The sequence below is a fragment of the Urocitellus parryii genome, chromosome Y (genome assembly GCF_045843805.1).
Source record: "Urocitellus parryii isolate mUroPar1 chromosome Y, mUroPar1.hap1, whole genome shotgun sequence".
NCBI classification, from domain to species: domain Eukaryota; kingdom Metazoa; phylum Chordata; class Mammalia; order Rodentia; family Sciuridae; genus Urocitellus; species Urocitellus parryii.
In genome coordinates, this window is record NC_135548.1 from 3,180,153 (window position 1) to 3,205,823 (window position 25,671).

The 25,671-nt window shown below is 35.2% G+C and overlaps 1 protein-coding gene and 1 pseudogene across 2 annotated transcripts in view; one reads left to right on the forward strand and one right to left on the reverse strand.

Annotated features, from left to right (window-relative positions):
• Nucleotides 1-9,200: 9,200 nt before the first annotated feature.
• The window catches only part of LOC113175910 (lysine-specific demethylase 6A-like), a 212,960-nt gene continuing 196,489 nt past the window's right edge, over nucleotides 9,201-25,671 (reverse strand). For both annotated transcript variants that reach the window (XM_077794197.1, XM_077794198.1), the window contains 3 exons: nucleotides 23,045-23,171; nucleotides 13,982-14,152; nucleotides 9,201-11,538 (listed from right to left, as the gene is read on the reverse strand). In XM_077794197.1, coding sequence (XP_077650323.1) covers nucleotides 11,509-11,538; nucleotides 13,982-14,152; nucleotides 23,045-23,171 — 328 coding nt within the window. In that variant the 3' untranslated portion in view covers nucleotides 9,201-11,508. The remainder of the gene's footprint in view (nucleotides 11,539-13,981; nucleotides 14,153-23,044; nucleotides 23,172-25,671) is intronic.
• LOC113201009 (electron transfer flavoprotein regulatory factor 1-like) lies at nucleotides 11,932-12,377 on the forward strand (annotated as a pseudogene).

Sequence of the window (25,671 nt, forward strand, 5' to 3'; positions counted from 1 at the left end):
AATGGCAAGGCCTGGGCTAAAAAGTAAAGACTAGGTATTGTTAAAATTCTTCTGCTATCCCGGAACCTGTAATCTCTGTAAAGTTATTAGAACAATGCTGGAACTGCCTAGTAAATGTCTCTATTGATTCCCTGGTTGTTTAATAGCTAAGGGTTCTGAGTTGCTTGGCACGTAGGCATTGCAGGACCTAAACCAATCAGTTTGAATGTGTACCCCACTTAGGAGCACCAATCACCCCTGTCTAATCTGTTCCCGCCAATGTATGCACTAATCCTAACTCAGGGTTGTTGTTCAATTTTCCCGCGCCTCATGATGATTTGTTCTGATGTATGCAAAGCCCCCCACCCTCTCCAAAAAGTGTACTTAAGTTCTGCTTGAACTCTGCTCTGGGCTCTGGGCTGCTCTCCCTTCTTGAGTGAGCACAGAGTCCCAGCGTGCTGGAATGGATCCTCAATAAATCCCCTTTTGCCAATTGCGTGGAGTCAGTTTCTTGGGCGGTCTCTCCCTCCGACGTTTCGCCGGACCCCCCCTTACAGAAGCACTGGGTTTAATCCTCAGCACCACTTAAAAAAAGAAAAAAAATGGTATTGTGTCCATCTACAATGACAAAAAGTTAAAAAAAATAAAATTATGATTCTATGATTTTGAACTACTAATTCTTTGCACAATGGACAATTCTCTACTACAAACTGAAACTCAATATTATTTAGCAAAAATCCTCATATAGCAAGTAATTGTTAAAAGAAGTTCATATAATCATTTTAGGAGTAACATTGTAAGTTTTTATAGAGGTACTTAAAGTGGCCAATAAATGCAGATGGACTTCAAATAGGTATATCTTAATTTTCTCTATTCAGAGAATTAAGATTTCAAATTAGAAAACTAAAACAAGAAAAAGTAATTGAATTATAGTAGTACTGCTGTTCATTTAAAGGTAGTTTTATAGTTTTCCAATTGCTAACAACATTTAAAATTTCATTAGTACTATAAATTCATTTTAATAATGTTCAAGATGCCTGTTTTTCTCCTTCCTCTTCCTCCTCAATACCCTGGATTCTGAATCCAGAGCTTCACATACTTTAAGCAAGTGCTTTTACATTGAGCTATCCCTTCCACACAGCTAAGAGTATTTTAAAAACTAGTTTTTACTAGCTGCTCTAGTTCCTCTTTTTCAAGTTGTACTTGCTTTGCTAATCTCTCCATCCCTTGTGCTGATGTAACAGTAAGGCTGTAGCATTAAATGAAGTCATTACAGAAAAATAACGTAAGACAAGTAAGAAATTCAATATGTAAAAATACTTATAACACTGTCATTCGATCATATTTGACATCTACCTCTCTTAACTTTGAAATGCTGTTCTATCTACATGTGGCTTAGCTTATACAAATGTGGCCAAAATATAACAACTTTATGTGTTTAACTGTGTTTTATTTAGTTTCTCTAGGTTCAAGATTATACATGTTGAATTAGAATATTTATTACTTTTCTTTTTAAGTTATTCAAAGAAATTCTTAGGTATCTTGAAATAATATGAATAGACTTTTCAAAGATGGTCAGGTTTGCTTACTATCTAAGAATTATCTCCATTACTACTGTACTTCATTCCATTTCTACTTCTCTTATATCATTATACATTTCAGAAAATTCTTTTTTAAAAAGATCAAATTCTTTTACATTTGGTGAATATTAGGCTCCTTCTAAGAACCTTTTTCCCCTCTTTGTTTTCTCTACTTTCAAAAATATACATTTTACTTCACTGCCTCTTTCTACCATTATCTAAAAATATGTTTTGGTGGTCTCATGCTGGCATTTTCATACATAAATGGACATGATTTTGAATGTAGATGAATATATACACATAGACAAATATACATATATGTAATGAACACACAAACACACATATATGTATATATCCTATAAATATATATGGTAAATCATAAGTATATTATTTACCTTTTCCTTACTCGCAATTCTATTGCCCAATACTGAGAGTCAAATGCTTAATTAAATAGCTTACTGTACATCATGTACAAGCACAAGAATGAGATCCTATTATATTAAATTATGCTCCATGTATGTAATATATGTCAAAATACTCTATTGTCATGTATATGTAAAGAGAATAAATAGCTGATCTGTTAATTTGAATAATAGCCACTGAATTTTAATCTACATGAAATTATGCTGAACAATTAAAATTCACCTGTTTGGGTAGCAGTCTGATCTAGAACTAGAAGTCCTCTGATAATTTCCTTAAGGGCTTAAAGTTGCTGCTCCTGGTTAAGTAGGTTCTTTTCTACAAAGTATTCTTTTTATTTATTTTTTTTTTTGAGAGAGAGAGAATTTTTTTAAATTTATTTTTTAGTTTTCAGTGGACACAGCATCTTTGTTTGTATGTGGTGCTGAGGATTGAATCCGGGCCGCACGCATGCCAGGTGAGCGCGCTACCACTTGAGCCACATCCCCAGACCAACAAAGTATTCTTAGTCCACTAAATTTCAGACTTTCAGTAGTTACTTGCCATACACCAATTTATGTGTATTATCCAAGGAGACTGTGCTAGAGCACACAATGGGCCAGTTGACTGCATGTGTCATATGCACAGGATTAACACTACATGGCTTTAACAGTATCCTCCTCTTAAAGGAAAGTACCACAGTGACTGTGTACAGTGTTGATTCCATGGAAAGGCTGATTACCTCTGGGTGAAAAACCACTAATGAGCTGTTATACATCTTTGTGAAGGTTGCAATTTCCATTTTCTTTATGGATCCATTTGTAAATTACTTGCTATATATGGGAGATAGGCAACTGAATGATTTCTCTGGTTCTGATACCTAGGAGATCCTTGTGGACACGAGTGAGGTGGTTATTTGAAGAACTAGTTGGCATATCACATAGGAGCTCAAGATGCCCAGTTGAGAAGATTGCACTTGATGCTATGAAGTGCTAAAACACCGAAGGATACTGAGAAGGTGGTGAATTGTAAGCTGACTCAGGAATCTACTGCTGTTTGGAAAAATACTGAGAATACTGATTGTTCTTTTGTTGTGGGTAAACAGATACAGGATATTGACCATAATAAGAAACTGGGCTCTGTGATTAAGATTGCCATTGAATATTTTGTACAGTTGACCTTCCTGATGAACTCTGAGGTGTCGTCTAAAATAAATAGAAGGAAAGACATAGAGATCACTTGGAATTTGTGGAATAATTTGCAAACCTCTTTGTACAGTCAAACCAGAAAAAAGGCTTCTTCCAATATTGTAACAAATAATTGGATTTGTACTGTAACCAGGTACATGGATGTATGTAGGAGGTGATGGTAATGAAGATGTTTGTATAGCAGATGGATTCATTACCATTTTCATGGAAGATGGCTGTTGAAGTGGTGTTGAAGTTAATGTAGCGGCAAGTCTGTTCTGTTCATTCATTAAAAATGGATTGTGTCTGGGGGAGGTGGTACATACCTGTAATCCCGGCAGCTCAGGAGGCTGAGGCAGGAGGATCAAAGCCAGCCTCAGCAAAAGCGAGGCCCTAAACAACTCAGTGATACCCTGTCTCTAAATAAAACACAAAATTGGGCTGGGGATGTGGTTCAGTAGTCAAGTGCCCCTGAGTTTAATATCCAAGACAAAAAAAAAAAAAAAAGATTGAATTTGGAGATAGCAGCCACAACCACTAAGGCTGTGTACAGTTTATGAATTAAACTTATCAGCTGTTTACTTGCTGCATCATGTGAATCAGTATGTCCATCACTTGAGCTACGAACCATGTTTGATCACCATTTATGTTCAGCTTCATTTTCTGGGTGAAATAGGTACTCAGAATAGGTACCCATATTAAAATGCAAAATGTAATTTCTATGCATCCTATTATCATCTGGATACTATGATATTCCATATGTAAGTATTTTTGATTCTCCTGGGAAAGAATTTGGGAACAGGCATCAAGACTGTTGTTCTAGAGTGGAGAAATATTAAATCAACATTTGCTAAATGGAAAAACTCTCATATTTTGCCTGACAGCTCTGCAAATTCAGTTGTCTTATAGTAGAAAATGATAATTTGGTTGCAGAAAATGTAAAAAAGATTTATCTTAGAAAAGACATTAAAGAATTCAGATATTTTACAAACTTTTAGCTCACATTACTTCCACTGCCAGATACATTAATTCGAAACTCTGGGGAAAGAAGATGACAGGGTACAGAAAGGAATCATAGACCAGAAGTCCCTCAGACAAGACCTAAGATAGGAAGGCTTCTTCTCAGCAAAGTGAGCAAAAAAGGAACTTCACTGAAAAGTAACGCTGAAATACAATTTTTTTTTTTAAAGAGAGAGAGAGAATTTTTAATATTTATTTTTTAGTTCTCGGCGGACACAACATCTTTGTTGGTATGTGGTGCTGAGGATCGAACCCGGGCCGCACGCATGCCAGGCGAGCGTGCCACCGATAGAGCCACATCCCCAGCCCTGAAATACAATTTTTTAAAAAATTGTAGAGCTATAGAACGTTGGTAACTTGAGCATAAGAAATAATACCTTAAGAGAAACACCACCAATTCCTGCTACCTTCAGAGCAGAACATGGACAAATGAACACATGACCTATAGATAAAGAAATTTAAAAGTAAAGAAAAATTGTAAACCTTGGGTTTACAGAGGAAGACTGAATTTAATGGACAGGATAAGGTCTCTATGAAAAATATGCAAACATATGAAACTCATAGTGAATCTCAACATCTCCTGTCATGTTTTGGTCTGCATCTATTTCCAGTTGATAAGAAGGTGAGCTGATGTGTTTTTCCTCTCTTCTTTTTCTGTTGTCCTTCCCTCTTTATCCACTCTGTTCTGGGTTCTGGGTCAAAGAACTATAAGACATTAATTTAAAACAAATGTAAATAACAGAAAGATTAGTAAAGGGAACAAGGGGAGGGAGAAAAGAGAACCAAAGGGAAAAGGGAAGAACAAAGGACTGAATTAGAATAGATTATATTCCATGATTTTATAATTATGTCAAAATGAATCCTAATGCTATGTATACAGAACTAAAAAAGAACAAATACAAAAAAAAAGAAAAAATGAAAAAATAGAATTAAGAACAAAAATCAATTAGTCATTTCAATAAATGCCAAGAAAGGCTTCAAAAAAAAATTCAATACCTTTTCATTAAGAAAACACTGATGAAAACAGGGATAATAGGAACATATCATAGTATCTTATAGCCTATATATAAAAAACCCAATGCAAAAATCTGGTGAAAACTGAAAGCATTTCCTTTAAAACTTAGAATTAAACAAAGATATATTCTCTTATCACTTTTATTGAATATAGTAATAGAATTTCTAGTCAGACGAGACAAAAAGAGATAAAAATAGGAAGAGTTATAAATTATCACTGATGATATGATCCAATGCTTAGAAGATATAAAAAGTTTCATCAGAAGGCTACTAGAGCTAATGAATAAATTCAGGAAACTATCAGATTACACAAATCAACATACAAAATCAAGAACTTATATATGAATAACTAATCTGCTGAGAAATAGATCACTCACAACAGCCTCAAAAATGGCTGTATGGAGCATTAGGTAAGGCCAGCACTTTCTAGAATTGCCACTTTTGGGTCTATTTAACCCCACTCACCTTGTTGTTGGGTGGGTGATTTCAGTAACTTTCAGTTCACAATGATTTCTCTAGAAGTTCCTTCTTTTTTTTTTTTAATTCCTATGTTGTACTAGCCATTCATATATATATATATAATTTTGGGGGGGAGGGGCACTACTGGGGATTGAACTCAGGGGCACTTCAACACTTAGCCAGCCTTATTTTGTATTTTATTTAGAGACAGGATCTCACTGAATTGCTTAGTGCCTTGCTTTTGCTGAGGCTGGCTTTGAACTCAAGATTCTCCTGTCTCAGTCTCTTGATGAATTAATAAGACATCTCTCTGGTTTTATATGTTGATCTGAAAGAAAGAGACTGGCAAGCTGTGATTTCCACAAAAATGACTGCCATGACTGTCATGGTTTTCAGTCCACAGTTAGGATTAAATTACTTGATTTCCACTAACTTTACTGCTCCTGTCATGTTTTGGTTTGCATTTCTTTTTAATTGATAAGAAGGTGAACTGATGTGCTTTTCCTCTCTTCTTTTACTAATGTCCTTCTCCTCTTTATCCACTCTGTTCGGGGTTCTGGGCCAAAGAACTATTTACACTGTTACCCACCTTTCTGGTTAAATGTTCCTTCACTGGCTCTTTTCTAAAGCTGTGGAGTTATCACCTACCTCCAGCCTACCACATTCCTTTTTCTGGAAGTTTCTTTCTTTCTTTTTAAAAATATTTATTTCTTAGTTGTAGTCGGACACAATACCTTTCTTTTTATTTATTTATATGTAGTGCTGAGGATCGAACCCAGGGCCTTGCCCTTTCTGGGCCAGTGCTCTACCACTGAGCCACAACCCCAGCCCTCTTTTTTCTAATATATTTAGCTACACATGGACACAATATCTTTGTTTATTCATTTTTTTAAAATGTGGTGCTGAGAATCAAACCCAGAGCCTCACATGTGTGAGGCAAGCACTCTGCCACTGAGCCACAAACTTAGCCCCTCCTGGAAGTTTCTTTTTTAACTAAAATAAGCATCTTCTAAATGACTCAGCTATTGTACTCCTCTTAGGTGTTTACCCAGTGAAATTAAAAAAATTAAAACATGGTTGCACAAATAAACTCAAAAGCTTTATTCAGAATAGCTCCCAAAATGGAAATAATACTAGTTTCAAAATCAAACAGCAGCATTAAAAACTGTGACACTTTAAAACAAATATTTCTCAATTTAGGAGGCTAGTGACTAGGTCTGTGTGGGCAGTGAGGACTCATTGTTATGAGAGGGTATTTTGTTGCTGTTCTCCCATGGCTGTAATGGCAAGCTGACTTTCTAGATTCTCATTTTTATAAGGGCATAATCCTATTCAAGGGCATTAATCCCATATGACCTCTAATCAGACTATCTCCTAATGTCACTTGGGGGACAGGATTTCAACACAGGAATTTGGAATGGGAGACACAGTTTACATGAGAAAAGTAGTATATCTAAACAATGGATATGAACCAGAAATAAAAACTAAATTAAGGAACTGAAACTACATCTCCAGGGAATTGATGCTAGAATCAGATCAAGTTTGAATCTTTATTACCTCTCCATTCTTTAGTTCTTTATTGATTAAATAGAAAGAAACAAACAAACAACAACTGAGATTGCCCTACGGGGATCACTGTTAGGGTTAAACAAAGAAATACGTGCAAAGTTCTTAGCATGATGTTTTCCAAGTATACAATAAATGGTTAAGTCACATAAAACATATTCTTTCAAAGCAAAATATCATTTGGGTTGTTTCATATACTGAAATATGAATATCTGTATGGACAGGCTGAGCAGAATTGCAAGTTCAAAATTAGCCTCAGCAAAAGTAAGGCATTAAGCAACTCAGTAAGACCCTGTCTGTAAATGAAATACAAGATAAGGCTGGGGATGTGGCTCAGTGGTTGAGTGCCCATAAAATCAATCCCAGGTACCCCATCCCCCTCAAAACGTACACTAGATAAATGCTACAAAATGTTGTTTTAAGTCAGTAATCTTCTAAACCTAATCTCATGTTCCAGTATTTCTACAAAGATCCATCCAAATTGAAAATCTTTCCTCAATTATGGTAATCAGGTTTTAGAACATTATCTCACAAAAAGAGTTCAGTGTAATGTCACAGAAACCTTGTGCTAATTCACCTGTTTTCTTCTATCTAAGCAGATTAAAATTTTCCTAAATATTCTCCAGGTAATTTTAATCATCTGCTTTGACTCTTTTGGAATTAATTTTTTTTTTAAATCAAAAGCACTCCTGTCCACTAGAAAGATAATGAAATCTAGAAAGATGATGAAATGAAATCTGTGAACTTTATTCCTTAAAATGTTTTCCAAATTTGTGTCTATACTTTTCCATTCTACAATATAAATATGAAAGCCCAAACCATTTTTAAATTTCTATATTTAGAAATAAACAATCCCCTAGCATGCAAGCAAAGAACAAATAAGAGTGTGCTACACAGGAAGATTTCGAAATTTTCATAATATACTTCTGTTTAAAAACATTCAACAGCTCCATGACTAGATGTAAAGTCTTAACATAAGAGGGGGTTAAGCCATGAGTTCCCTATACTAATCTTCTGATAATTCTCTCATTCCTTAGTTATGCCAGCTATTTAGGTGTTTAGAGGTATGAACAACAGATTACTTAACCCATCCTTGAATGCAAAGCTCAATTCTTGTTATCTGATGTATTTCTATGAATCTCTGATATTGGATGGCAAAATGTTTGTGATACTGAGGGTGGGAGGTAATCTCACATCATATCTACATTGGAACTTATTAGAAACTAAATAAGAAAATGAATAAATGAAAATACAAATTATAGTAATTTAAAGACTAAACAAAGGGCTCATGTTTCCAAGGAACAAATCTTCATTTAGGCAGAAATCATGTTATTTGATTGTAAACCTCAGTTAACCAAATATCAGTATTTTCAAGATCTTGTTTTATAATTTTTTCCTTTGGAAAAATGATGCAAAAAATGATTAAAAAACACAAGCCAAAATCTTGTGTTTTTTAATCTAGCACAAGTAAGTTGAAGGACACAATCGTGGCAGAAATTGAAACTAAACTTCAGTAAGTTTGTATTTAATAGTTGAGAAAGAAAAAAGAATATTACTGAGTTTCCCACTGTTCCTACTTTCTTTTAAGAAAAAATAATTGTTGCTCTAGAAAATTTTTCGATTAGGATCCGTTCCTAATACTTATTATGATAAACATTTGCTTAAATGAAAAAGCATTTTATTCTTCAATTTTTAAAGAACAAAACAAAACAAAGTAGGAATGTGTATCTTTCAAAAACTAAACATGCTTAGAAAGGATGATGATAAAGTAATAAAAAGAAAGTAGGTAATTGAAGATTTCAATTATCTTCATCTACTTAAGTGATATTGATTTAAGGCTTCTTATTTCCTGATTCTACCCATTAGACTTATACTAACTTCTGAAAAGTAAAAGTATTATTTTTAATAAATCCAAACATAGTAAAAGAAAATATCATTTTTCAACTCCAGAATTAGTAAATTAAATTTACATGAACTGTAGTAACAAACTCATCTTAAGAAGATATAACAATATTGTGAGAGTAATGAAAAGAAAAAAGTGTAAGAAAATTTCATGCATGGCTTTAGTATTCTATAATCTTTGTTTTCTCCATGTTTGTTTTTAATTTTTGTTGAAAAAAAGTTTGTGCTGACTCAATGATTTCTGAACAAGAGGATTTATAAGAAAAACACAAGACTATTGGCATTTAAAATATCCAGAGGCATTTACTACTTCTCTTCATTTACTGAAAAACTGCAATTATTTTCTGCTAAAGTAATATATAGGTGATTACAGCTCATGGGTTTCAATACTTAAAAATTACTCAACAATAAAATGTCTCCATGTCTAAAGACAAATTATTTCTAAATATAAAAACATTTCAAAATTGTATTGAGAAGATGCTTCATTAATGCTATCATCTAGACATTTTGCACACAGACAGCTCAGGAGGTTGAGGCAGGAGAATTAAGAGTTCAAACCCAACCTCAGCAAAAGTGAGGTGCTCAGCAACTCAGTGAGACCCTATCTCTAAATAAAATACAAAATTGGGCTGGGGATGTGGCTCAGTGACTGAGTGCCCTGAGATCAATCCAATTCCCAGGAGCATTAAAAAAAAAAAAAGCTTCTCTTTTTAGAAAGTTATATAACTTTATTTATACAATATTGTGACTGTTCACTTAAGATTCTTAAAAAACATTTAGAACAAGCGATAAAATGACAATACAGCTGGGTGTGGTTGCACGTCTGTAATCCCAGCAGCTCAGAGGCTGAGGTAGAAGGGTCATGATTTCAAAGCCAGCCTCAGCAATTTAAAGAGGCCCTCAGGAACTCAGTGAGACCCTGACTCTAAATAAAATACAAAAAAGAGTTGGAGACGTGGCTCAGTGGTTGAGTGCCCCTGGGTCCAGGCCCCAGTACTGCACTGTACTGTATCAAACCAAACAACAACAACAAAAACAGGTTTTTGTAGAACTTGTTAAAAATATCCCCAATCCCTTTTCTTTCCCTTCTATCATTTTGTCATCTAACTTTAAAAAATAAATCAGCTAATATGTTTAATTTCTAAAATAAGTCATCATTCTGAATATCTTTTCAATTTAAAAACCTCTAAATGAAAAATAAGACTTATCCAATTTATAATGTTCCCTTTAATATCCTTACTATTTTTACTGTTATTAAAAATAATTTGCCAGCAATTATTTATTGGCTATCATAATAACTTAATAGCAACTTAATAAATGAGACTGAAAGACATAACTTTAAAAATAAACAAACTTTTTTTTTTGGTAAGCAATTCTTTTATAATAGGCACCTCAAAAACTATCGTAGATGTAAAAAATTTAAAAATTGTTTTGTTTATACAATTATATATTGATATTTCTGTATACACTATACATATGTGTGCATACTCACACATATAAAATACATGTATTCATTTGATTTGATATGAGCACAAACTGGGTTTTTTACAGAAAGGCTTTTTAAAACTCATAATGGTGGAAAAACCTTTAAACATTAAACAATTTTAATACAAGTTTCTGTACAATGTAAGCAGTTTTATTTATACATAGAAAATGTAATAGGAGTAGTATTTAAAAGTACAGAACTCCTTGGTATTTAATGGCAAGTAAATCTGGAAAAAATAACAACATTCCATCCACAAATATTGTCAAGCAATAAATATGTATTTATATAAATAATTTAAATCTGTATCAAGATTAGAAAGAAAATTACATCTGAATTTTATTCTTTAGTCTACGCCTAATCCATTATCTTTGTATCTTGATGATTAATTTTTTGTTTTATTTTGAAACCAAAGGATAATCATCATGGTCTCTAAACATTACAGGAAAATCAAAATGGTAAAAAACTTTCTCATCCAAATTTTTACATTAAAATAAAAAGTTGGTCCAAAATTTTAAAAAAATTTGTTAGTCATATTACAAAGAAATGACCACCTAGGACAGTATTTTTTATGCCAGGAAAATCCTGAAAGAGTAAAATACAGATGAAAATTTATCCATAAGCCTAAAATTGCAGACGCATAAAAAAAGGTTATTTTTTAAAGTTAGTTCTTACTGACAGCTCTGTCAGATATACATACATAAAACATACGATGATGACAATTTTTCTGAAATACATCTGTGTCAGCTTTCTGAGTCTTGCAATAAAGGCAGTGCTCTTCTTGTCCGGTTGACTGACCCTCTATTCTTGGAACATTGCATAGACATTACTTTGAATCAGCAGTTTACAAAACAGCTATAAAACCAGTGATACAGGTATTTCCTGAAGAGCAGAAAGGTCTCATGTTCATGGAACAATATTAAGATGAGGAAGATGATAATGAAGGAGCCTAAAAAGAAATATAAGGTTGTAAAATCATTTTGTTATATAAATTAAGAATGTTTGTAGCTCATATCTATAAACAACATAACATTTTCATAAAGTAAGTTTGAAAAAAATCAGCAAATTTCAATAGTTTGCTAAGTAAGATGTTCTTCTTGTCTATACTAGAATCTGTTTCCCATGACTCTTATACCGTTATCTCCACCATTTTTTATACTTCATCACTTAAGTCAAAAACTTTTGGGCGAAATCTGAGCGGTCAGAAGCTCTTCAGGCTGTAGCATAACCGAAGGTGCCAGAATACAGCCACCTGGGTGCTTTGTTGTTTTACGGATTCTGAGGTTTGGAAATGGTGAAGTATGTTATGAATAAAAGTGGATTAATTTCCATTTAAACGAAAATGGCCAATTTTTTAAGAGGAGAAGTACTGAATCTTTATAAAAATCTGCTGTACTTTGGATGGGACTATTTTAAAAGGTGTTTGAAGGATGTTTTCCTTAAAAAAAAAAAAGATGTGGGGCTGGGGATGTGGCTCAAGTGGTAGAGCGCTCGCCTGGCATGTGTGTGGCCCAGGTTTGATCCTCAGCACCACATACAAACAAAGATGTTGTGTCTGCCAAATACTAAAAAATAATATTAAAAAATTTCTCTCTCTCTCTCTCTCAAAAAACAAACAAACAAACAAAAAAACCAAAAAAACCCAAAGATGTGAAGGATCCAGAGAAGATCAAAGAACTTACAGAAGGAGGCTAATTTGTCATGAAAGAGCTAGAAGCCTTATACTTCCTTAGGAAATACAGAGCTACTAAACAATGCCATTATTCAGATATCAACAAAACTAAGTGATCATTATACTACAAATCAGCTGAAAAATCAGTTCCAACTGTTTTGTGTATACCAAATATTCTAAGCTAGAATGGCAAAATATACATGTGTAAAAAAAAATACCTGAACTGTCCTGCTAAACCAAAACTAGTATGTTTCAACTGGATAACTAAGAGCTATATCCACAATCCTTTATACTCAATTTTTATTAAAATAATAAATTTATTTATTAAAATAATTTAGCTATATTATCAATTATAAATTAATAAGAACCCAGTAAGAAATTGTTTTCTAACTTAATAGGTTTTAGTCTGTTACTTTTAGCCAATTTCTTCCTTGTACTGACAAGAGAATGCCATATAATGAGCAAAATAATTTCTTTATCTTTAAAAAAAATTTTTTTCCAGTTGTAGATGGACACAATATCTTTATTTTTATTTATTTATTTTTATGTGGTGCTGAGGATCAAACTCAGGGCCTCATGCATGCAAGGCAAGCTACAACCCTAGCCAGCAAAATAATTTCTTAACACATTTATTTTCCTTACTTTTGGAGTACTTTTATTTTTGACCCAATTTGGTAATCTAAAGCACATATTAAAGGATGATTTAAAAAAAAATAACTCCCAGTAATGATTTAAATGCAGTTCTAGAAATAAAGATATGAAGATTACTTCTGACCTTGACTTTGAAATAGCCTCCCAGTGATTGGCTTTATATAACTATTATTTCCATTATTAACTTTGCTGTTGACTCCCTTGGGCCTTAAAACATTTGTTGTGAATCAATTACCTTCTTTCACAAATAAAATAATAAACTTATTCTAAAAACACTTTTGGAATTTATTAATTTGACAAATTTTTAAAAATACTTAAACTCGAGCCTTTTTACTCCAAAAAAAAAGTTGATTTCAAAGTACCTGAAAAATTTCTTTAAAATCTCCTAATAACTGACTTATGATTATTCCTCATAAATTATATATTCCATATAAGTTCTTCTCTTCCTCAAATAAGAGGTCATTAAATAAGAACCATTAGCAACTAAATTTTAAATTTAGAGCAAAAGGCCATAGGACAGTATTAACAACTCATGAATTATTTTCTGTATTTTTATTTATAAAAAGCCATTGAAAGCCAGAAATAAATGGTATATCAAAGAAATATCTTCCAAATTCAAAACTCTGCAACTAACTATAAATATTATTACATGGGTGTTATATATTGAACCATTTAGTCAATGTTCATCAAATATTCACGTAAGGTCAATACTTACAGGAATTATTACCTTTTAAATAAATAATTAGCTTGGAAAACAAGTGTATTTTATTTTTTTAAAAATTTATATTTTAGTTGAACACAATATTTTTTATTTTATTTTTTATTTCTGTGTGGTGCTGAGGATTGAACCCAGCACCCTTCGCATGCCAGGCGAGCGCATTACCGCCTGAGCCACATCCCCAGCCCGACATTTTATTAAGTAGGGAAAAATGTCAATTTCAAATTCAAAAATTACTTTGAAGTATGAAGGAGAAGAATATTTTTCTTTATATATTATTAACTTCTATTTACTAAGTAACACAAAACAAATACTACTGCTTCACAAACCAGCTATGTTGAATTCACTTACTAATGTAAACTGGTCATAGACTTGCATTAGATCCTCCATTTTGTACTGTTCTAGCACCACAAAATTTTCCAAATTTCCACTTGTTTTTCGCGCACAATCTTGGCAATGTACTTTGTAGGTCCTCTGAGAATTGCTTTCATTAGTGACAAAAAGCAGATTAAAAACTTCCACCTATTTTTGTATAAGAGAAAAAAAGCAGTAAATAGAGACATCTGAATTATAACAAAATTTTTTTACTCATTGGTATCACCATGAAATAGTATTTTTACATGAAACTATAGGCATTGATTTGGTTTAAATTCAAGTGCTTAAAAATCACACTTGTATGTGTGAGATGCTATTTTGTACAACATCCAAAGGTAATGTTACATATTTAGAGACTAAGAACATTAACTCAAAGTTTGATAAAGAACATCTTTTTATTTTATCCCCAATGATCAGGGAGCAATTAAATAAAAATGGTCATTATTTACCTTGTAGTATTTTTATAATAGTCTACCCTCATGTTTTTCTTATCTCCTAGCCTGAACTCTAAAGGAGGTACTGTATGTTATTCATATTTTGATCTCTAGAGCATTTCACTAACACTGTGATACTGGGAATTGGAAATAGGAGCACTCAATCACTAAACCACATCCCCCTGCCCCAGCCTTTTTTGTATTCTAGAGACATGGTCTTGCTGAGTTGCTGGTGCCTCACTTTTGCTGAGGCTGGATTTGAACTCATGATTCCTCTGCTCAGCATTCCAAGTTGCTAAGATTAAAGGTATGCACCACTGCACCTGATATAACTGTGCTAATAAGAGCTAAAATAACCAAAAACTTGAGTAATTATAATCACTGTCTTTCAAGAATAGGAAACCTAGGTAAGTAACAAACTGTGTTCAAGCAAATACAAAAGAAGTGTACTTGTGAGCATATATGTAAGAAGATAATTCATCTTTTAGACAAAGATTGATGAATTACAAAGGCTCAATCAGGATAAAGGATATTTATGGTACAAAATAGCTGTTTCTATTTTCAATATTCGAAAGAGATCTGTTGAATTTCAGAAGCAAAGCACTAACTAGAATATATTTGGTCTCATAATAAAAGACTCTTGTTGTATTGTTGAGAGCCACAGCCAAAGGGGCCCCAGCAAACTTCCAGCTGCCAGCTGATGATTGGCTCACAGTGGCCCCAGCAACATCTAGCTGATTGGCTCCTCTGCGGTGATGTTCATTGGGCTGTTTCCCTGCCCTTCAGACTGCCAGCTGATGATTGGCTCACAGCGGCCCCAGCAACATCTAGCTGATTGGCTCCTCCACGGAGCTGCTCATTGGGAGACTTCTTTGGCTCTGCCCATGCAACCCAGCCAATCGGCCTCAAGAGCAGGAGGATTGTGGGAGGTGGAGAGGCTGGTGTGGGGGTGAGAGGCTTGTGGGAAGCCAGTGGTGGCAGTTGGGCTCTGAGGGTTTTTCCTGAGGAGCTGTTTTGTTTGGAGTTTGTAATTCTAAAAATAAAGTTAATTTCTTTTGACAAGTGGCTCCTGAATTGTGCCCAGCCAGACTGCGGCATTTGGTGGCCGCACGGGGAGCGACTGAGGGTAAGTAAACTGCTCGCCCCGAGGGCAGGGCAAGAGGCTGGGTAGCCATTCTAAGATTCTTCTTTTGTTTTGCTTCACTTTTGTTTTAAGTTGCCTGTCCCTGGAGATGAGTGAGAGGGAAGAAAAACTGCTCACATCTGAGGAAAAACTATTTGTGTCTGAGGAACAGATAGGGAGAAAGGCCGGATGCACATGTCAGGAGGATAGAAAGGCTATAATGAATTTTTGTTGTTCCATTTTTATCGCATTCTGTCTTGGTTTTGTTTGGCGTCATCTTGTTGGGTTGTTATTATAGTAGAAATATGGGATCAGAAATTAGTAAAAAACAAACTGAAAGACTGTTAAGTAAATTGTTAGAGGAAGGATGCATCCCAGTAAAATCAAGAGCAGTCAGGGCATACGTTGATACAATACAAAAATGTAGCCCATGGCTTTTTAAGGAGGAGTTGTTAGATATATCACAATGGAACCATCATGGTGAAGATTTAAAAAGAATAGAAAAGAACAACCCAGGGACTCTGCCAGTTGGCACATTGACATTGTGGGCGAACGTATCTGGTTTGCTTAGTCCAAAACCTTCAGTTCAGACAAAGGTAGAGGAAGGAGAAGACATATTGATTCAAGTAAAAGAGAAGGTCTCTCAAGTTAGTCAGAGGAAAAGATTCAAGTAAAAGAGAAGGTCTTTCGAACTAGTCAGACAGAGGAAGAAAGTGTAAAGCAGAAAAAGCCATCGGGGAAAAGTTACAACAGGAGACTGCTAATAACACCTTTCTGTCAGAGAGCGTAAGTGTCCAACCAACAGCACCACCTCTACAGGAGACTGCTACTAACAGCATTCTATCACCAGAGGGCATAAGTGTCCAATCAACAGCACCACCTCCATATGCTAGGAGGCTCCCAACCCCTGCAGTTGATAGTTGGGATCCTGAGACAGGATATCAAGTATTAACATGTCCTGTATTTGAGGTAGGAGGGCAGCGAATTTACCAGGGTTTAAATTTCAAAACAGTGAAGGAGCTAAAAGAGGCTGTAACAACCTATGGTCCTCAAGAACCCTTCACTGTAAGCTTGGTCGAATCCGTTAACAACTTGAACATGACGCCAGCAGATTGGGCTAAAATGTGTAAAGCTGTGCTAAATGGAGGTCAATACCTGTTATGGAAGGTTGCCAATGAGGAATTTTGCAAGGAGACAGCTAGGCGAAATGCAGCAGCTGGTTATCCTCAGAGAAATCTAGATATGTTGTTAGGAAAGGGACCTTATGAGGATCAGCAGCAACAAATTGCATATGATCCTGGCGTATACTCACAAATTGCTGCAGAGGCGATTAGGGCATGGAAGACTTTACAAGGACATGGAGGTTTACAAGGTCAATTATCTAAGGTAATACAAGGAGCTAATGAACCTTACGCCGAATTTGTAGATAGGCTTATTCAAACAGCTACCAGAGTTTTGGGGAATACAGAACAAGCAATGCCATTAATAAAACAACTGGCTTATGACCAAGCGAATCGTTGGTGCAGAGATATCATTAGACCATGGAAACATAAAGATTTAAACACATATATTAAATTATGTAGAGACATTAATGAACAAGAGCAAGTCATGGCAGCTGCAGTAAAACAGGCGTTAGATGCCAGAGACATTAATGAACAAGGGCAAATTGTGGCAGCTGCAGTAAAACAGGCTTTATATGCCAGGCAAAGAACACGCTACAATTGTCAACAAACAGTACATTTTAAAAGGAATTGCCCCATAGGAGGAGGGTTGAACAAAACTAGGTATCAAAGGAGTAGAATACTGGGTATTTGCCCACGATGCCATACAGGGAGACATTGGGCTAATGTATGCCGTTCTCAAACCACCATAGAGGGTACTCCATTATCAAAAAAAGAACAAGGACCAAGTGTTTATCCATGATATCGTGGAGAAAGGCATCGGGCTCCATTGCCAAAAAATGGACAGGGGGCCCAATGCGCCGGGGCCCCAAACCACAAATATACGGAGCACTGTAGAAACCCAGCAACCCCATCAGGGTAGTGCCCAGGACACATTGTCCATTAGATCCCTCATCAGACAAACCAGAGGGAGTGCAGGGTTGGACATCTGCGCCTCCGTCAGATCAGTATTACTCCAGAGATGGGAGTTCAAATCATTCCCAAGGGGTGAAAGAACCTCTTCCCAAAGGAACAATAGGCTTATTATTGGGACGCAGCTCTTCTACTCTAAAAGGACTTATGATAAGTCCTGAGGTAATTGATCCCGATTATGAAGGTGAAATAAAAATTATAGCCAGTTCTCCAAAGGGTATATCAGTAATTTCACCAGGAGATAGAATAGCACAGTTACTAATAATACCAAGCATACATGATAAATTTTCCAGTCATGCTGTAGAAAGAGGTTCCAAGGGATTAGGCTCCACAGGTGTAGATTGGGCTATGCTTTCTTTGAATTTAGATTCTCGCCCAATGCTAAAACTAAATATTCAAGGACATGAATTTAATGGGCTACTGGATACAGGTGCAGACCTTAGCATCATCTCTCGTCAAGAATGGCCAAAACATTGGCCATTACAACAAGCCACTCAAACGCTTCGAGGCCTAGGAGTGGCGACTAATCCCGATAGAAGTGCAATGGTATTAGATTGGAAGGATCCTGAAGGATGTGAAGGAACTATACAGCCATATGTATTGGATCATCTTCCCATAAATTTATGGGGATGAGATGTCCTAGATCAATTAGGTTTGACATTAACAAATAACATCAATCAAAATGCACTCACTATTATGGCTAGACAAGGTTTTAGGAAAGGAAAAAGATTAGAAAAACAAGAACAAAGTATAGCAGCACCAATACAAATAGATCAAGGAACAGACAGACATGGGTTGGATTTTCACAAAGGGCCACTGAGACAATAAAAATTACATGGAAATCAGAAAGACCAGTATGGGTTCCTCAGTGGCCCTTGACTAAAGAAAAGATAAAAGCAGCCCATGATCTGGTCAAACAACAATTAGTGGAAGGACATATACAACCTTCTGTATCCCATTTTTGTCATCAAAAAGAAATCTGGTAAATGGAGATGATTGCAAGATTTAAGAGCCATTAATAATGAGATGGTTATTATGGGACCTGCTCAATTGGGGATTCCTCAATTGTCTGCTTTGCCAAAAACTTGGTATGTTTTAGTTATAGATATTAAAGATTGTTTTTTTTTTCAATTCCAATTCATCCTGAGGATAGTCCACGTTTTGCATTTACTATCCCTGCACTGAATCATGAAGGTCCTGATCAGAGATATGAATGGAAAGTACTCCCTCAAGGGATGACTAAACAGCCCAACTATGTGTCAAATTTATGTTAACAAAGTAACCCAGCCACTTAGAAATCAAAATCCTGAACTACAAATATTTCACTATATGGATGATGTATTATTAGCACACAAAGCTAAAAACACACTGCTAGAATGTTATGCCACACTTACAAACTTATTAAAAAATTATAATCTAGAGATAGCAATAGATAAAGTACAATTAAATTTTCCAATTATTAGAACTACACATGCCAAACAAAACAGCTCCTCAGGAAAACCCCTCAGAGCCCAATTGCCACCACCGGCTTCCCACAAGCCTCTCACCCCCACACCAGCCTCTCCCCCTCCCACAATCCTCCTGCTCTTGAGGCCGATTGGCTTGGTCACGTGGGCGGAGCCAAAGAAGTCCCCCAATGAGCAGCTCCGTGGTCTGAAAGGGCAGGGAAACAGCCCAATGAGCATCACCGCAGAGGAGTCAATCAGCTAGATGTTGCTGGGGTTGCTGTGAGCCAATCATCAGCTGGCAGTCTGAAGGGCGGGGAAACAGCCCAATGAGCATCACTGCAGAGAAGCCAATCAGCTAGATGTTGCTGGGGCCGCAGTGAGCCAATCATCAGCTGGCAGCTGGAAGTTTGCTGGGGCCCCTTTGGCTGTGGCTCTCAACACAGTAACCCCCTCATTACAACCTCCTCTAGGTCACACTCATTTGTCTCTATGCCTTGACATAGTGTGTCAAGGATGTACAAACTGTCAGGGAACAGAAAATATTATTTTAGACTTTGCAGGCTATTAGATTACTGTTGTAATCAGTCAATTTTGCCATCCTATGAAAGCCACCATCGACCCTGTGTAAATGAATGGATGTGGCTGTGTGAATAAAACTTTATTTACATTAGCAGGTGGTAGGCCAGGTTTGCAATGCCTGTATCATATGTTTATCTTTGTGGTGGCTTCGACAGAACCAGAATGCTTTTTTCAATATCTATTTTATTATCGCCCTTTCCCAGATCATGAAGTTCTATTTTGTTTTTTGAGCTCATACAGACCTAGGATAATGTTTTGCTGATCAGTTCTATTTTTTTTTTTTTTTGACTATAGCGTTTTTAAACATTGCAATGGAGATTTCACCTGTAAAAAGTTATAAGGCCTTTACTATTATGTTATGTGTTGTATGTATTATATTATGTGTGCACACTTGTATTTTGTGTTATATATTTGAATGTACGTATGTCCATATATCATATATGATGAGTGCTCATGAAAAAATGGATCCAAATATTTTTTTTATTCACGTGATTTAAATGGTGTAATTTAAATTGGGTAAATAACTGTTAAGAATTGTTTTACTATGTAAACAAAAAAGGAGGTTAACAGATCTGTTTGTTTACTTTCACCTTTCCGTTTCATTATATTTAATAATTCTCTTCAAAATAATGTAAATTGTTAAGAAAATTGTTTTCTTTTAGTGCCTTCTGGAATGTTACACAATTTTTTCTTTAGCCATTATTGCCAGAATTCCTATCTTCATCCCAGTGCTGGTGAAGACAAAGATAAAACTAATCTACAGTTTCTGCAATAGCCATCACTGAACTGCTTGCAGAACTTGCCTAAACTATGTGTCACTTGTATGCATTGTGAACTCACTTGTATGCATTGTGAACTATCTGTTGGTGCAGCGACTTGTGGTAGTGTTGGGGTATTTTTGCTAATGATGTCATCAGTGGTACAATTTTCCCAAAAGGAGCCGTCAACTGGCTTGGTATATCTTCCTCCCTTCTGCTTGTCATGATTGTTCAGCTAAAATTTGGAGGCCAACAGAGGTGAGGCAAAGAACCTCAACCCCCCGCTGGTACCTCTCCGAAGGTGTGGCTGTATACTGGACCGGTAGTCAATGACAGGTAAGATCCAATTACAATGGTACCAACCTAAGACAGGAGGCTGACACCCTGAGGTCAGCTCATCCAAAGACGGGTAAGGACCATATGTAGTATTGGACACCCTAAGGCAGGCGCGGTCCCCAGGCCACATGCTTGTTTTTTAAACAGACAGGGGGAGATGTTGAGAGCCACAGCCAAAGGGGTCCCAGCAAATTTCCAGGTGCCAGCAAACTTCCAGCTGCCGGCTGATGATTGGCTCACAGTGGCCCCAGCAACATCTAGCTGATTGGCTCCTCTACGGTGATGTTCATTGGGCTGTTTCCCTGCCCTTCAGACTGCCAGCTGATGATTGGTTCACAGCGGCCCCAGCAACATCTAGCTGATTGGCTCCTCCACGGAGCTGCTCATTGGGAGACTTCTTTGGCTCTGCCCATGCAACCCAGCCAATCGGCCTCAAGAGCAGGAGGATTGTGGGAGGTGGAGAGGCTGGTGTGGGGGTGAGAGGCTTGTGGGAAGCCGGTGGTGGCAGCTGGGCTCTGAGGGTTTTTTCCTGAGGAGCTGTTTTGTTTGGCGTTTGTAGTTCTAAAAATAAAGTTAATTTCTTTTGACAAGTGGCTCCTGAATTGTCCCCAGCCAGATTGCGGCATTGTATATAAGATATAGAAAATCATTGGATTTAATTAATTTATCTCAGAATTACAGATACTCAAGTTTTAAGAATGTGTCTTCAATTTCAAGTGGTTCTCTAACTTCTGGTTGATTTCCCCAACAATAACTCATTACTTGAAGTCATATTAGAGTAGCTCTGTTAAATTCCATAATTTATAAGGTTTTTCATTACTATCTATAAGCTGTAACAATAGTCTAGTGGCCTGAGTTAAAAATTTGGTATCTCCGGTTTGTCACTGTTCTCCACTTCATTAACTGTCTTGTTATTATACTTGTTACATACTTTTCAACCTCTCCTTTTTCTTTTGCATTTTTAGGGCTACCGTATAGTCTAGTCTCTTCATTAACAAAACATGTCTTAAGAACATTCCAACCATCTCCCAATGGATCATTTTGCTTTCTATCTAAATACTCTCAAATTTTCAATCACTTTTCTCTTTGAAATGTGTATCTTGGTCTTTTGTTCAAAAACTTACAGTGAGTTTTAATTTTTCAGAATAAATAATAAATGCTTTTCAATGAATCATGATGATTTGTGAGATACATTCAGCCTATCCTTAAAAGACTTTTAAGAATTTGTAGTCTATTTTTTAGGTCCAGGGGATTGACTGCTCAACTTTACTAAAAACTCTAGTATTTCTTCAATTCATAGAGTGTTTTCAAAGCCTAATGGATGTTCTATAAATCTCCAACCTTAGCCATTTGACAGTTGGAAGTCAGCACAATCTTCAGAGATTTAATTTTTAATAAGTCTGTATGGTCATAACATGCCAAAGTTAGAAGAAAATGACTTTCCTCACTGTTTTTGTATACATTTGTATATATTTTCAGTTTCATATTCATTGTATCTGTGTCATAATTATTGTATAAATGTTTATAATCTGTCACCTACAAGTAAAATGTAAGATCCTTAAAAGTACCCAGCACACATTTGTTTCTATACATCTTTCAACAGAAAAATGAACAAATACAAATTAAATATCCCTTACAGATATTAGAAATTTGAGATTTTGGAATATTTGCATATACCTAAAGATACCTTCGGCCCAAGTCTAAATGCAAAATTCATTTATATCTTAGATACTCACTACACATACAGACAAAAAGCAATGCTATACACTATTTTACTGTGCCCATGTTTTTACTAAAGCCCTTAATGTTAAGTATGGGATTTTCCACATGTGACATCATGTCAATATTCATAAAATTTAAAATTTGGATAATTTCAGATTTTGGATTAGGGCTATCCACTTATATATGGACTTAATACTGTCTTCCAGGAATAAATATGGCTTGTTGATATCTATACTCTTTCTATGCATTCTTTGTACTTTAAAATCTGAGATGATTATTATCTGCTAAGCATCTATTACATGAATGTGTTTGTAGGAGATTTCCAAGTTAATACATGTATCACTGAAATGTTTTACCTTCAGATAAGAATTTATAATGGTAGCCATAATAGCTGGTTCCAGTAAAAATCATTACAAAAAGGTCTAGGCAAATTTGTAAATAAGAAAAAGAGAAGAGTGGGGAGGTGATGAAAGGGGAAAGGAGGAACAGACAACAGAATTTAGAAAAGCCAAAACAAAACAACAAAAATCAGAACAATTTACTTACCTCGCAGATGCTACAGTAATGAGCTGGTTCATTTTTTGTCCGCCCATGCCATAAAATCTCTTTTCCTGCTGCAACAAGAGCTTCTCTCAATGACTGACACTGCTTTAGAATTTTCAGAAGACAATACCTAACATGGAGAAAAATTGTGAGAGCAATATTATATCAAAAAATAATATGACGATTAAATTATATAAACTAATATACAAAATAAGTCTATTATCAAACAAATGAGAATGATTCAATTATGGCAGAGAACAATGATTGAAAGAAAAGATTTTGGGTAAAGATTAATTAAACATTATGTTTAAGACTTAATGCTTTGGCTAATCTTATTCACAGATAATAATTTTTGAATATCAAATAGCTTAAAAAATACTAAAAAAAAAGGTAGTATTGATGTTTCCTCAAGTTTTTAGTTTTGTGTATTTTAGTATAACAAGAATTCAATATAAAAAAACCTAAACCCCTCAATTAAGTACTCAAACGTCAGGATGGAAACAGACACTGGGTTGGACACAACTTGGGCTGATTTTTTTTTTAAGTATTTATTTTTTAGTTTTAGATGGACACAATATCTTTATTTTTTATTTTTATGTTATGCTGAGGATTGAACCCAGTGCCCTGCGCATGCCAGGCAAGCGCACTACCGCATGAGCCACATCCCTAGCCCTTTAGGATGATTCTTTACTGACTCTTCCTGATAAGAGTGTGTTTATCACTATAGTTTTTTTTTTTTTTTTTGGTTGTTGATAGACCTTTTATGTTCTTTATTTATGCATGCAGTGCTGAGAATCAAACCCAGTGCCTCACACATGCTAGGCAAGTGCTCTACCACGGAGCCACAACCCCAGCCCTGTCACCAGAATCTTATTAGATGATAAGCAAATTAAAGAAGCAAGAGATGTCCTGCCTTCTCCATGTGGAAAAAGTAACCCTATACGTAGTAATAACTATGTGAACAATAAACTTTCCACCACCTGTTAACCCAGAATTGTGTTCACTTGGAGTAATAATACAGGGCTGCATTTATGCTTAAGCATATGCTCTATTCACTAAATTACAGTCCCAGTAAAAAATTTTTATTTTATTCTTCAACATTGGTATGAGAGTAATATTTCAAAAAAATTGAGATAATTACTTCACTGTAGTTTTGATTTGTATTTCTCTGATAGTGATTTTTTCCATATATTTATTTCAGATATTGGTCATCTGTATGTCTTCTTTTGAGAAATATGAATTTAGATATATGGCCCATTCTTCAATGAAGTCATCTAATTTTGCTATCGAATGTTTTTAGGTTCCTTGTCCAAAAATATCTTGCCTACTCTAATGTCTTAAAGCATTTCCTTGTTTCTGCTAGAAGTATGATAGCACCCAGTCTCACATTTGAGATTTGAGTCTTTAATCCACTTTGAGTTGTTTTTTGTAACCGGTTAAGAGACCAGGGTCCAATGTCATTCTTTTCCATGTGGATATCCAATTTTCTCAGCAACATTTATTGAAAAGACAGTCTTTTTACTGATGAATATTCTTATTAGCACCTTTGTTGAAAATCATTTGGCTATAAGTTGGAATATTTTGGGGCACTCAATTCATGTACTGAGAGAACAATCTTGTCTTGTAGCTATTAAAAAAAAAAAAGATAACAAATTTTGGTGAGAATGTGGAGAAAAGAGAACCCTTGGCAGGAAAGTGATCGACTAAAGCCATTATGAAAAACAATATGGAGGTTTTCTAAAAATCAATTGAAAATTTAAAACAGAACTATTGTAGGACCCAACAATCCATCACCCAGATAAATCCAAAGGAAATAAAATCAATCTGTTAAGGAGATATCTGTACTCCAAGGTTTACTATGGCACTACTCACAAAAGCCAAGAAAGGGAAATAACCTATTCATCAACTGATGATTGGATGAGGAAAATGTGGTTGATATACACACAATGGAATATTACTATTCAGCAATAAAAAAAGAATTTCTGAAATCCTGTCATTGTGGCAACAAGGATAGAACTATACATTCTTTTGTTAAGTGAGATAAGCCAGGTACATAAAGACAAAGACCACATGATCTCACTTGTGTTGGAATATTAAAAAGTCGATTTCATCAGAGTAGAACAGTGGTTATCAGAGGCTGAGCAGAGTAAAAAGGAGGTAGAGAAGGGAAAAAAGTAGATTAATGCATAGCAAGTTACAATTAGGAGCAAAAAGTTCTGGTATGTCACAGTTGGTGAATATATTTAACAATACTCAACTTACACAAATACTATAAGAAGGACTTCGAAAGTTTTCACCATAAATAAATAAATAATGTTTGAGAAGACAGTATATTTAACCTGATTTAAACAAGCAATGTACACATTGACTCATCACATAGTGATACATAAAAACAAAAATTGAATATATCAGAAGAATACTAAGAGTAAATTTAATGTAAAAAAATAAATACTAAAAAAAAGTCTGGAATAGCTGCTGCTTCTGCTGCTTCTTAATCATTAGAATCAATCATGATTAACATGAACTTAACAAACTGCATTATCTTGTGGAAGGATATAAGATCCCTGAGAATACAAGGGGATAGAACTTGATTATTTATGTACCTTATAAATAGATCAGTAAGGATGTAC